Here is a 14,685-nt window from a genome sequence, read left to right as displayed (position 1 = left end):
ACAGCAAGTTCTTTGCCATTGCCTGCAAACTCTCAAATGCCAGGCCCTGCACTAAACTAATAACCCATGAAAACCCAGATAGCGAGAGGATGCTAATCTACGCAGGGGCTTGAAGAAGACTCTTTGTCAGTCAGACACATCAGCCCCTTGTTCGTCTGTTGTTGAAGCCGTTGACCCTGTATGGAAAGAACTTTACATTCCCCTTATTATGACAGCAGGCTTCTGTTGGTCCTGAGGGACAGCTCTGCACTCATCGTGACAGCGCAAAAGTAAGTGGTCACACAAATGTCGAGAGACCCTCCAGAGTGAACATGAGCAAACCCTTGCTCAACTGAGTTTGGTGACGCTTTGACAGGCAAGCAGTCAGAGCTGCAGGACAGCTCGTTTGCGAGGGGAAAGCAGCGTCTTGATTGACATGCAGGCACGGCAGCATTGTGCAGGAGCTGACAGTGTCTAATGTGTTTGTTTTTAAGATGACTTACATATAGATAGCAGTCGGCGGGAGTGAGCTGTGATTGACACTGGTGCTCTGCAAATTGTCTTTTGCAGGGAGCGCTTGAGAGCAGGAGGGGGAGGGGTGGGTTTAATCATTTGGAGGAGCTTGTTTGGAAAATCTCATGACACCTGTCAATCATGAAAAATACTGTTGGATAAACAAATCTGCTGAGCCGCCTTAATGCACAGTAATAGCTCTGTTGTTGCAGTGATGAATACCAGTCAAGCTCTGACAAGACATTCAGACACAGGTATGGAAGAGCTCAGTGCAGCTGAAGGGGGTTCAGATGCCTGGCTGTGGGTGTGGCTTGCACTCAGAGTATGTACAATATAATACCTCTCTCTAACTGCTCCAACTGCTCGACACTGTCTGAAAGTCCACGTTTGTTTAAATGGATAAATAATTCATTGAAGAAGTCATACAAGGATGTCTAGAGTTGGCTTGAATTCATCCATTGTAATTCATGTGGATTATGTTTATCTGTCTGCTTGGAGTCTTTCTTGAATAATTCTCATTAATATCACAGTTTTTCATGTCATATTACACATTTCATTTATATTTAGCTTTGACATGAATCCTGTGTATCTGAAGGTGTAAAGATAAACAGATGGAGAGAGAGGGAAAACAAACTCTCCTCGCCTTGCCTGTTTTTTCATTTGCAGGGGCGTTTGACCTGGGACTGAATGCTAATTAAAGCTGTTCCCACTGCAGAAAAATCCAGGTGTAAGCAGGTTTTCCACAAGTGTGAATGGTTCCTTAGATGGTAACAGACCAAATGTAATCAAATCAAGCATTTAAGTTTTCTTAACTATTAAAATTGATAATCATTAAACATCAATAGGGACTTATTAAATAGATATTATTAATTAATAAGTCCATGTCAATGTTTGTTCTATCCTCACTGACAATGCGGGAGTTTTGTGGGTCGAACCACAGAAGTCAGCCATGGCAGCCCAGAGAGGCGGATTGTGTCGCTACATCCTTTTTCATTTTCTATGAAGTGCAGGACAATTGGAGACGGCCCAGCACATTGACTGATTTCTCACCGTGTAATACAACTCATCCATGACTGTACGCAAACGAGAAACAGATCAAAATGCCAGCGCTGATCGGATATGAATCAAGCTTCTGTTTCTGTATCGCTGTGCCTGTCTTCAGGGATGCACTTTGTGAACTGATTGACTCAACAGAAAGTGATTGACGGCGACGTTGAAAAGCAGCAGAGTTGGGCGGGCAGATGTGGTGTGTCACTGTGTCAGTGAAGCACACAACTTGATCAGTGGCATGTTGTTTATTTAATAATGATGATTTTGATGAAAAAAATATTGGAGTAATAACCTGTTATTGTCATATTATCTGGGATTTCCCCAGTTCATATTGGGATTAGGGCTCCTCCCTCTCTCTCTGCTGCTGGTGTCAGTGTACAGTGAGCTCTCTTCTCCATAATTCTGTTTTTTTTTTCCTCTTTCAATCCCAACACAAAGCAGCTAATCGCTGTAACCCCTCTCTACTCCACCCTCATCACACTCCCTCTCCCACCAGACACTTCCTGATTGTACAAAATAAACAGTCTGCACTGAAGCAAAATCTACAGCTCAAAATGGCAGAGAGGAATCGTCAAATATTGCTTTCTGGTTGATATAAGCCAGTGTTTGCTGTTTGTTGGAGTGGCAGTCAGGCAGTCAGATAAAGCTTTAATCTGGATCAGTGGTAATTATGCTTGCTCACAGACTGTGAGAAGTTCCTCATTATTACAAGCAATTGGATCCTGATGCGCCTTTTGAGTCTTCCTCGTTGGAAACAAAAGCGGAGCTCCCGTGCCCCTAGATTAAGTTAAATCTCCAATTATGTGCAGAAATATTCAAATCCTAGTCTGCAGTGATTTAGGAGTTCATTCCTGGGTTAGTGGAGATAGCTGCAGGAGTGAGAGAGAGGGCTTAGCGCGACAATGAAAAAGGCTTCATTGACAGCGATGGTGATGAAAAACGAGCCTTGCTGTTTCAAAGACAAAATAAAACATTAGCGCTCGGCGGGGTCCGACTGCTGTACTATACACGGCCTAGCCAACAGATATTAGCCCCATTACAGGCGCTCGACTGGTTTCATCGTCACTCTCCGTTACAGGTGCTGCTGCTGCTCACCAGCCAGACCGCTGCTTTCATTTCAACACTGCCAGCTTCTTTTCTAATGTCACACCTTGTCTCATTTGTTTGGATAAATGTTCCACAATGAAATTAGAATTCCCTGGTAACTTCCTTGTTTCACTCTATTGGATTATGGGACTTGTGTAATTGACTGAGATTGCGGGGGGGACTTGGACTGCAAATTATCCACCCCCCCCCCCCCCCCCACAGCTCTCTCTTCTCTCCCACTTTTACTTTCCCTCTCCCTCCGCCCAGAGGGAAGAACAAGATAAATTGCTTTAATATCAGACACTGCCACCCCCCAACATATGTGTGGTGTGCAAACCCACACACTCTCTTTCTCACACACAGACACACACACACACACACACACATGCACACTAGTCCTCCTCCCTCCCCATCGAATCGGATGTCAATCAGTGGAATGTGCATCTGTAGTGCTGTTGTGTCGACTGGCGCTCGTTGTGTGTGATTTAAGCACAGCTCTAATGTGCTTCTCACTTAACCTCGGATCATATTTAATGATCCCTATCTCTTTCTCTCTCTGCTGGTCCCTGTCTCTCTATATCTCATTCCCTCCTGCTGGCGACACTATATATTGTTTCCTCGTGACAATGTCCACCACCCACGCCACTAACTGTCCAGCAGTATACAACCTCCGGGGGATTGATGTGCTGGGAGGCACAGGGCAGTTTGGGGGCTTGAGGGCACTCAACGCTGTGTTCCAGCTCTTTCACACTCAAACAGCTGCTGGGCGTCAGCTGAGACTGATGGCTGCCAACATATTGAGCACATACTTCAGTCAAGAATCTGATAATAGGTGATGAGTTTTTCCACCTGCTTCTTTTTCTTCAGTAGCTTCAAGGGTTTGTGAAAGTCTTCACCGTCCTACACATGATCACTGATCACACCACATTCAAATGAAAAATGAGGAAACTTCAAGTTTTCATTGAAGACCCAAGCAAGATATGTTTTTAATCAGCTGATTGCAGTGTATTTAGTCATAAAAAAATAGAGGAATCGGCCTTTCGACCACCATAATGTGGTTCCTGACAAGTATGTTTTTATTAAACAAGGAAATGGTTAAATAGGAAATTTTCTAGCTGACACTTTTTTATTTGAAGGGGTTGTTTACGGAATGTGTCATATATTCCAGAGCAGGTGTTGTTGTTTTTTTTTGTTTTTTTGTGGCCACATTAATTAATAGCAAACCTACTTATAGCCATCTGCGCCTTCGTGAATGTGCATCACTGGCGCATTCCTATCTTGATGTCAGCATCAATATCAGGTCAAATATCAATGAATTTTATTAATATTTTCCCCAAAGAAAAAAGTTTCTGGTGCCTTCACTGTCAGTGTAGTAATGTGAGTGGTCTGTAGACTGGAGGAGTAAATGTGTTTTCCATTTAGATGCTCCCACTGGTTCCTAGGGGTGAGAATCACCAGTTTCGTCATGCCACCATATTATATCTCAAGACATATACATTGTATATATTATATGGACAATGGTTCTGTATTTGCTGCTCTCAACAAATTTTCCGTGATGTGAGTTGGATTTGACATGATTGGCGAGCCTGTGATTCATATGAGACAGTATCAGATGCCCCTTTAACGCTTTTTTTTTTTTTTGCATCAAAAGTCACAGAAGTCTTTGACGACAGAAATATGGACATAGATGTACCAGCGCGGTAATGGTGGGAGAGAGACAGACCATAGGAATTTTACAATACTGTAAACATTCAACCGCTGGAATTTCCATAATTCAGCAGGTTTATATTTGGGATAGACTTCTATAGGGGAAGATGGGAAATAATGTCAATAAGTGTCCTACTGTATATCAAATGACCAGTAGCTACTTTACCTAGACAGGCAGCTAATGGGGACTTTGCTTTTAACTGAACTTGAACATTGATGTTTTGATGTTTGATCAACCAAGTTGGATCATTGATCAATAAATTGGTACATTGGCGTAGGTCAGTGTATCATCCCACCCCTTCTTATAACACACGCAGACGCACAGCAGTACAAACGTGCCAAATGTAACAACTGAAACACAACAATGTGATGTTTACATCTGTTTCACCCTCAGGGAGCTTCTGCTAGTGTAGATGGTTTCCTCATGTTATCCTCTCAAACTGGAGTGTCTTTGACTGTGATTTGGTCTTATACGATGGCATACAACTAAAACTTAACTAAATAACTTGTCGGCCTAATGTAGTTTTCTGCAGAATTAGAATTAATATTCCTTCCTTTCTTCCTGCTTTTAATGTGAAAGGTCTGTGGGGAGTGGTGGGTGTCACTTGGTGAGTCCCAAATCGCATACTTCCATACTACATACTTCAAATTTTGAATATACTCAACTCAAAATGGAAAAAAGTATGGATAGTGTTGGAAAATTGAGTATGCAAACGTATCCAGACGACATACTCAAATCGGTCAAGATTTTGAGTCGGCGACTGTGGACACTTGCCGCGCTCATTTCATCAATTAAAAACGGCGGTGGACAGCCCGACACTGACTTGTATTGAGTCATCCTTACATTAAATAACGGGGACAAGTTTGAAATTCTGTGTGGACACGGGTTTGAAAACATAAAGTGACTTGTCACCAAATTGTTTTGCTAAATCGGTAACGCAACTAAACTCTACATGCCATTGCATCTTCAGGCAATAGACGGAGGACATCGCGTTGTCGGCGCCAATTGTGGCGTAACAATGTGTGATGACTGTTCATTTTGTTGTTTTACTGCTTCAAAAATCGACAAACAAGCGCAGGCAAAAGGTGGCGGTAATTAGCTGATGCTGATGCTGATGCTGATGCTGATGCTGATGCTGATGCGGTGGGTGCTAGCCGGCCACAAATCGGTGGCGTCATTTCCGGTGAGTGCGCCGTGCGGTAGTATGCGATTTGGGACAGACAGCACTGGACCCTTGATTAGAAAATTTTAAGTTTGCAGTACTGCATGTGATTTGGAACACACTCATTTGGAACACACTCACTGACTGTATGGTTGTAGGAGTCACCTACAGAAATGTCAGTAGAAGCAGAGGAACTATGACTTGGCTTTAATGTTGAGGAGGGAAGCTCAGAGCAGTAGCGTCAGGAGTATGAAACATTTCTCTTGTTGCAGTCATAGAATCGTTGCGGTGGAAGTATCCATGATGTGTTCCACCTCCACACAAGTAAAACCCAGAAAGTTAAATCCTATCAAATTGATCGTAAATGGGTTGATGATATAACACCCCTGAGATCAGATGTTATATAGTCTGTCTTTTTCTTTCGTTGCGCTCTTCTGAAATGTTGCAGGGTATACGTGTTAATAATTGAAATGAGAAAATCAGATTTTAAGATTAAACTTTTAGATTCTACAGCTTCTGTCCGGCATTACTATTCCCTTTGCTGGGGTTTGATATAGTTATGTAATATTAGCCTGTATCTTTTGTGTCAGTTTTATTCGTTATTTATCTGCTTGTGTAGAAGGTTCTTTAAAATTACAAACCTAGCAGTAGCAAGTGAAGGACCGCTCTGAGTGTCACGCCAGCCAGTCCTCACATGGCATTTGCTAAGAAGAGCATGTTTCCTCTCTGCTCACCTGTTTGTCTGGTTGGGTGACATCAGCTATCATGTTAGCTTCAATTGATGAACTGATGCATCTGTGTCATCACAACTATTGAGACAAACTCCCAACAGTCATGGAGTGGCTTCTCCCACAATGCCTCACTGTATACTGAACTGAATTTTTCTCTCTGGTGTTTTACCTCAACTTTATCTGCTTTCTGCACATTGCAATCTGCTCTGTCTTTATTGCTTGCTATCTTCCACCCATGCTGACGCCCCTCCAGTGTTTGTGTAGGTTCTGGACCGTATAGCTGTACTGAGAGTACCTCTGGCTTCAAACTGCTGTGCGCTACCTGTCACAGCTCTGTTTCTGCATCCCATCATTGCCAAAGCATCCCACTGACACCGTTACGCTCATTATCGCAGGCCCAGCCGCCCGGCTCAGCCGCCCGGCTCAGCTCACCACATTCACAACAACAACCTCGCCAGTGTTTCTGAGAGCTCAGTCTTATCGAGCCTATTTTCTGTGTGTGTGTGTGTGTGTGTGTGTGTGTGTGTGTGTGTGTGTGTGTGTGTGTGTGTGTGTGTGAGAGAGAGAGACATATATAGAGCTGAGTGAAGGCAGAGCTCTCAGGAGATCATTAGCAGCAGTCTCTGCAATGACAAAAGTAGCTGCCTCTTCTTCTGACACCTTCTTTTCTGCTTGTGGATATGATCACCTATATATATATATATATATATATATATATATATATATATATATATATATATATATATATATATATATATATATATACATGCGTGTGTGTGTGTGTTACAGAACTCAAGTGCAGACCACCGTGTGAGGCTGGACCTAGGCCTGTGGGACAAGTTCAGTGAGCTGGCCACTAAGTGCATTATCAAGATTGTGGAATTTGCCAAACGAGTGCCTGGCTTCACAGGGCTGACCATCGCAGACCAGATCACGCTCCTGAAAGCTGCCTGCCTGGACATCCTGGTGAGTGTCCCTGTTTTAGAGTAGAAAAAATAGTAATCACCTGAATGTAACTCCAGTGCTGACAGACTTCACGAGGAGTTCACACTGAACACAGAGGTAGTTTATTTTCCCTGCTGGGCCGAAACTGACACTAGCCAGACAATCATCCAACCAAAACCAGCAGTAATCCATCAGTGCTGCCCACCTGAGGGTCACCAAATGGGCACTGAACCAACAGCCAGATCCCTGAAATGTGACATAAGGTTGCAAAAATCAGTGAACGGCTGGCCCCCTACCACCACCTCCACTGCAGATTAGGCCCCCAAGACCATGCAACAAAACACAGAAGTCAAGCACGTCTATGAGAACATTTAAGGATCAGGAAATGCTAGAAGAACTTTAAAATCAGGAAAGAAAAAACTAGCACACCTTTTTAAATGTTTTTTTTTCTCACTCACAAGAATGGAAAATCTACCAAAAGTGTTTTCAAATATGCTTTTGTTAGTTAGACACAAGATATTATTTCTTGATATTATCTTCCATCTAACCTACCATATTATAATGAAAAAATAGATCGAGCTGATTGTTAATATGACCCAGTAAGTTAGCTATCCTCACTATAGGGATTCAAGTACAGGTCTTGTCAAAACTGCAGTGTTGATTGGCATATTGAAGTATTTACAGATACAAAGAGAAGCCGTACAATAGTCATTCATTTCATCTCATCACTTCTAAAACACCATTTCCCAGAATAAAATTATTTACTGTCTCTGGAAGCTCAATCTTGAACTTTGGGAACAGTTTATGTAACAAAAACGTAACTTTAATGTTGAGGCGCTTTCATCTCAATAATGTGTCCCTGCTGGCTGCAAGTGGCTGTAAATCTGCGATGATATTTCAACTTTCACACGTGTGTCTGCGTCGTGCACCGGAGCTCCAGTTTCAGTCACTATCCTGCTTTCTCTTTTGCATTACTCATCATACTGTGAACTAGTTTCTCTTTAACATCGCCACTCCAAGACGCACAAAGATTCCTCAGTAGAGTCTTTACTCCTAAAATAATCGGTAATGAGCTAAACACCCTCCCAGCTCGGTGACACTAACACAGTTACATAAACACTGCTGTCTAGTCGGATGTCGACGTTGTGACGAGCCTCCTGAGGGCTGGTGGATTTAACCTCCAGCTCGCCTCCCATTAGACCAACCCTCCACACTCACTGGATGACCTACTCAGCTCGATCAGATAAATTGATCACGACAGTCAATTGAATTCTTCATGGGCCGTAGCTGTCTGTAGCAGGGATTAGATTACACACACAGGAACATTATTCAGAGGTCATCTGTCGGGGGACCCTCATCTGGTTTTTTTTGTTTTTCTTTTACATTCAGCAGTCAGACGTTTGTTCATGATGCTGTGTGTGCTTCATGGAGTACAGATGCGGAAATGCCTGCACTGCTGGCCGGACGCTGATGGTTGTTTATTTAGGAGTTAAGTAGAGCAATGTACTGTAATAATGTAGTAATGACATGGAAAAAGGCAAATGACTGTCTCTCTTCCTCTTCTGTCTCCCTCATGCATGTGTGGCTGGCTGTTATTTGGGGAGGGGGATTCGATTAGCTTTCATTGCTCACTGAGAGAAGACAAAAGAGGGGTGGAGGAAAGTATTTACAGCCTTATTACGCGTCACATGGTTTTATTTAGTGACGTTGCTCATTAGCAGGCTATGTTATCATAATGGTTATGATCCAGTGCCAGACTTCTGAAGGAACTCAGGAGATTTACACAAATAAAGTCATATTTGAAGACACAATATGGGAGCAATACTGACTGTACAACCTAGAATGTGCTAGACCTCTGCTTACACCCATGACAGCGAAACGCTGCTAGTTTTCACCTTGTGTGTTTTCCATGAGGTGGTCTTGGGAGATGCTGTCACAAAAGACACAGAATTTACAGATTATTTGGAAGGTGAATGCCTACGGAGTTCTCTCAGATAATGAGAGTCCTTGGTCTAACTGCTGACATGTTGATTGTGACTGCACAGTGAAGTGATGTCTAACACATGCATGTTTCAAGTCTCCTGTGTAGTGTTGTCAGAAATATCGATTTATCAATTAAATATCAATTTTGAAAAGTAAAAACGGTTCTAAATGACTTTTCAATAGTATCGACACTCTACCTGCCTCCTTGGTTTACACATGCGCCGCCGCCGCCGCTAACACACACACACACACATACAAACAGACAGAGCTGTCCTGGGGAGCGAACCATCGTGCAGCAGCCCCTCCCCTCCTGCCTCGCTCACACAAACACCGCTGGCTGTATTTTATTTTATTTTTTTTGTCATCGCTCTATTGTGTGTAAGCTGCCATGAGATGGCATCTGCAGGGCCTTCGCAACCAGTTTTAATAAATAAACAAATCAGCAGAAGTGCTGTTTGGAGGTTCTGAACAAGGAAAGCCAAAGGACAGCAGCAAGCCCAGATGCAAGAGATGCAACAGAACTGTGCTGACAAAAGGAGCGAACACGACGGATGTAGCAAAGCGCCCTAAAACTTATTTGCATACTGTTAATGTGTAAAGAATAACTTGATAAAGTTCTCTGCCTCAAGAGTAAAGTCCTTTATTTTTCTTTAAATAAAAAACATTTTTGCACTAAATTTTGAGTGGTTGCTCAGTATCGAAAACCGAATCGAATATCAATATTTTTCAAAAAATATCGTATCGAAGTGTGAAATCCAGTATCGCGACAACACTGCTCCTGTGCCTCAGTAATTCTGATACAAACTACGGCTGGCAGGAAGTTCAAAATCATTCAGTTAAAACTAAACTAAACTAAACTGAAGCTTTGCTTGTATTTAGTCAGCAATTTTGAGTAGGATTCACATTCTTGTCACTGCTCATGTCTGAGGCTGTCTGGAACACACGTCTTTTGTGTTATCGGGCGCAATGTATAAAAAAAAAAGAAACGTATGATTCTCGTTAATAGTTACTGAGGGCTTACTAGTGCCTCTAATGAGTGCTGATCCTGGTGGGTTTTTTTTTTTTTTCTGGAAGCTCTTCAAACTGTTACAGAAGGAGTACATACAACATATGCTCGGAGAAATACCTGTAGAGCATCTTGACCAGACATAACCAGTGCCGTGATATCAACATTGGATGGTCAAGCTAGCAGTCATAGCAGAAGCATCTGTAGTCTGACTTTCATGGCTGATGCATCAAAACCGTGCTGTTCGGGACGTATTCACTGCAGGCCCTAATCCGTGGATCACGTTTTCTTGCTAATATCCGACTCTTTTGCCGGCTTATTAGCATGTATTTTAAAAAGTTCTGCGTATACCTCTGTGATGGTGTGGTCACAGAGCAGTAAAACAAAACAAGCCGGTCGGTGCACTTGCAGTGGACTCAAACAAAACAGTTAGTAATTGTAGATGTGTACCATAGATACACTGATGGTCCAAACGCAGCAATACAAGAGACTCAAAGCTAACATCCAGGAGGACTTCATGTCAGGTGGTCAAGCTAGTTCTCCTTTCCAGCTCGCCACAGTCGTGAAGTCAAACCAGCCCCTCCATAGAGAATAAGAATAAAATGAATAAAACTATTTTTGGACCTTCATGGTAAATTGTCCCAGAGTGACCTGACCTGGTAGCTATAATGTGACATCAACTTGAAATTTGGAAATTTGGAAAGATTTGCAGCAGTACTCTTAATTAGAGAGATATTAACAAGTAGAGACTTGATGCAGTACAGACAAGTGTGATCGTTGCAAAGACTTATCAAAGGCATTTGTCACCATCCGACTCTCCAAATGTTGCTCTTGATAGTGGCTTATAACTGATCTATAAAACATTTGTAAATGAGTGTGGATGAATAGTTGAAAAGTTTGCTTCATAAATGTTACTTTACAATAAAACTCAATATATGTCATTCACATTTTAAGCAACAGGATGCATGAGACCATATCAAAAAAATGTGAAAATGCAAAGTGGTCAAATGGGTACACAGGCTTGATAAATGGTGAAATCAAGCAATAGTTGACAGAATACACTTCACATGCTGTTCATCAGGTTGTCATATTAATAGATGGACTTGTTTGTATTGACTTAGTCATACTTGTCAGACGTGACAAAGCAGTGAAGTGAACTCTCAGGGACACAGAGGTGAGAAGTTGAAGGCTGGCTCTGATGACTTTCTGGCTCTCGCTCAGCCATCAACATCCACTCAACTGCACATTTCACTGGTGAAGGGCATAAATATTGTGCACAAGGGCTGGGTGAGGGAGTGTCAGAGGAGAGATCAAACAGTATGTGTGTGTATGTGTGTGTAAGCGCAGGGCTGGCCAGCCAGAGCGAGTCACCGCCAGTAGCCATGTTTTATTCTGTTTCATGTTGCAGACATGCCTGCCACTCACTGTCAGAGCCAGCCCACTCAAATGGCTTCAAAGGCTTCACGTTCACCATCAGTTGCTTCATTAGGTGTACACACACACACACACACACACACAGAATGAGGGTGACCCAAAGATTATTCTCTTTCAGTGTGTGGAGGTCATTGTTTTGGTTGCTGTCTCTGCTGCTACTCTGGATGGGAAACTTGTGAGTCCAAGTTCAGGCTAATGAAGCATCCATGAGCAGCTGGGAGGCGGGAAAGAGAAGACGCTGAACGCCTGACGAACTCAGAATATCCCACTAGGAATGTGAGAGCTTTTTCCGAGCTCAGAGAAGTAGGTTTGACGTCACTCAGCAGCATTTGCGGTGAAACAAATGTTCTTGCTCTGAGCACAAGTGAGTCACTTCTTTGTGTATGTAGGTCAGACTCATTAGCACAGGTGAGTGTGACGAACAACATGACACAGTTCACTGCAGTCATGTTGTCTTCATCGTATGCGTAGTTTTTGTTTAGCTAATATAACCTGAACCCTCTAGCTGCTTATTTTGCAGTCCTTCCAAACAAAGATGACCAGAGTGCACCAGTTCTCTGAAACAGAATTTCAGATATTTGTGTTCAACTGATTCAACGACTTCCCTCAAATAGTTAGGCACAGGTGCTGACATGTACTCACTCAGTATAAGTAAAAAGTTGCAGTCATAGGATTGCATGTTGCTGTAAATGTATTAACTTGGTGAGACAAGCAGTGTGGTAAAGACCAATTTGAAGTTACAAGTTTAGAGACTTCATTCCTCATGTGTCAGGTGTCTTCTTAACATCCTGTCTACCTGTCATACAGGTGATCATAACTCTAAGTGCTGTATCATTGCACAAGGGTCCAGTAACCTAAGACATAGCGCTGAGAGTCGCCAGTGTCTCATTGGCCGTTGGTTCTTATTAAGTCATAGCTTTTTAACAAGTGCTTGAATGTTTCTACTCATGCTTCACATGCTACCACATATCTTATTCATCCATCCATCCATCCATCCATCCATCCATCCATCCATCCATCTTCACACACTTCCCTGAAGTCAGGTTGTGGAGGTTAGGTTAAGGGGGAACCCTTTCCTGACCTCAGCAATCAGCTCTGATCCTGAGGTGTTCCCTGGCCAGCGTGGTGTCCCTCTACATCAGGGGTGTCAAACTGGTCCAGTAAAGGGCCGTGTGGCTGCAGGTTTTCATTCCAACCAAGCAAAAGCAACACCTGATCCAACAAATGAGCTGTGTGGACACAGCTTGATTGATTTAAGTAGATTCAGGTGTTGTTTTTGCTTGGTTGGAATGAAAACCTGCAGCCACACGGCCCTTTACTGGATCAGTTTGACACCTGTGCTCTACATGGTCCTCAGTCTGTCCCTTGGCCTCCTCCCAGCACGACGTGGCTGGAAAACCACCCCAAGGATGCATCCTGACTAGATGCCTGAACCACCTCAGCCTGCTCCTCTTCTCTGAGAAGATGTCAGACACCCTTGAGAAGAAAACTGTTTTGGCCACTTGTATTTGGAATCTTGCTCTTTCTTTTGACCCGTATCTCACGACCATCGGTGAGAGCAGGAATGGAGAATGACTAGTAGATCAACAGCTTTGCCTTCTGGCTCAGCTCTCTTTTCATCAGAATGGTGCGGCAGGACCAACGCAGCCGCTCGACACTCAGCCACAAACCAGTCTGCAAGTTACATGTAGACACATGTTGACATTCACATGATGTTGCCACATGTTGTGAAACGTTTTTCTACACACGCTCCTCATGTTACGGCATATTAAGACTTGTGGTAACATGTTTCCTTCGTGTGATCACGTGTTTGCATGTGGAGAAACTGGGAAACTGATTTATTTTTTGTAAGGGAACGGATTATGTAAATATCAGTAGTTTATTTGGGGGAGAAAACAAGTGAATGCATTTGGTGAAAGGTGATGACAAAAGTAGCAAAGAATTACTGAATTATGAGAAAAAAAAAACGACACATAAAAATGTGAAAAGGATTATTTAAAGTCCCCCACAAGTCAAAAATAGGTGTTTCTTCCTATTCCCACAGTTGAGCGTTGGAGCTTCACTGAATGGAATGATGGATGTGCAGAGTTTGGAGGGCTGTTTTCACATCTTTTAGTGAAAGTTTCAAGGTTCTATGATGTAACGAGGCAGTCTTACAAGCGTGAATTGTGACATCACAAATATTTTTGTCTGAGGCTGATTCTGGTTCAGTTTTCAGCTGGTACTAGTTTGATGTGGAACTTTGAAGCCTCCAGCTCACAAACAGTGAGGATGAACTTTAGGTAGGTGTAACGTTTTAGGGATTTTAATATGGTAATTATATTTGCTGTTCTGCATAATGTCACACACTTTTGTAGTATTTTTTGTAGTATATATTTTTTTTTTACCCTAAAACGTGTGTGGATGAGATCTTCCAAAATGAATAAAAACAATTTTTTTTGTTTTTATTCGGTCATATTAGTTTTCATTTAATGCAGATGGAAAGAAATATCTGGGGTTATAGTAGAAGAGTCGCTATTGAGAAAAATAGCTTCAATCAAGAATCTGCATCTCCTTGGAAGTCTTTCGAAAGGTGATTTTCTTGATCAATTTTTTCTACGTTTTTTTTTTTTTTTTTTTTTCTAACTCTGCCTATTTTCTTTGCCTTCATTGTGTGAAGCTGGTGGAAGACATCCGGCTTTCGGTTTGTCCTTCGGTTTGATGTGAATGATAAAGGCTCCCAGAAAACAGATCACTGTCACGCTGCACAGTCTGGAGTTTCACTGTTCAAACAACGGTTGTATGATGATATAAAAGATATGCACAGCAGCTTTATTCCCTAATTGTATATCATTTCTCTTTCTCCTTCCCTCCCTGTCAGATCCTGCGCATCTGTACAAGGTACACCCCCGACCAGGACACCATGACCTTTTCTGATGGGCTGACCCTCAACCGAACGCAGATGCACAACGCTGGCTTCGGCCCACTCACCGATTTGGTGTTCACCTTTGCCAACCAGCTGCTGCCCATCGAGATGGACGACACAGAGACAGGCCTCCTCAGCGCCATCTGTCTCATCTCCGGAGGTGGGCGAGCCAAGGCATTTAGT

The 14,685-nt window shown here is 42.7% G+C and overlaps 1 protein-coding gene across 3 annotated transcripts in view; it reads left to right on the top strand.

The window, feature by feature from the left end:
* LOC147241007 (retinoic acid receptor beta-like) overlaps positions 1–14,685 on the top strand; it is a 228,939-nt gene that overhangs the window by 204,038 nt on the left and 10,216 nt on the right. For all 3 annotated transcript variants that reach the window (XM_086192550.1, XM_086192551.1, XM_086192552.1), the window contains 2 exons: positions 7,019–7,195; positions 14,458–14,662. In XM_086192550.1, the coding sequence (XP_086048676.1) occupies positions 7,019–7,195; positions 14,458–14,662 (382 nt within the window). The remainder of the gene's footprint in view (positions 1–7,018; positions 7,196–14,457; positions 14,663–14,685) is intronic.

The sequence above is a fragment of the Aulostomus chinensis genome, chromosome 22 (genome assembly GCF_037954235.1).
Source record: "Aulostomus chinensis isolate RoL2024-O1b breed Wild chromosome 22, RoL_Achi_v1.0, whole genome shotgun sequence".
Classification (NCBI taxonomy): domain Eukaryota; kingdom Metazoa; phylum Chordata; class Actinopteri; order Syngnathiformes; family Aulostomidae; genus Aulostomus; species Aulostomus chinensis.
The sequence above is the reverse complement of the archived record's forward strand: the minus strand, read 5'-3'. Positions and strand labels throughout refer to the sequence as shown.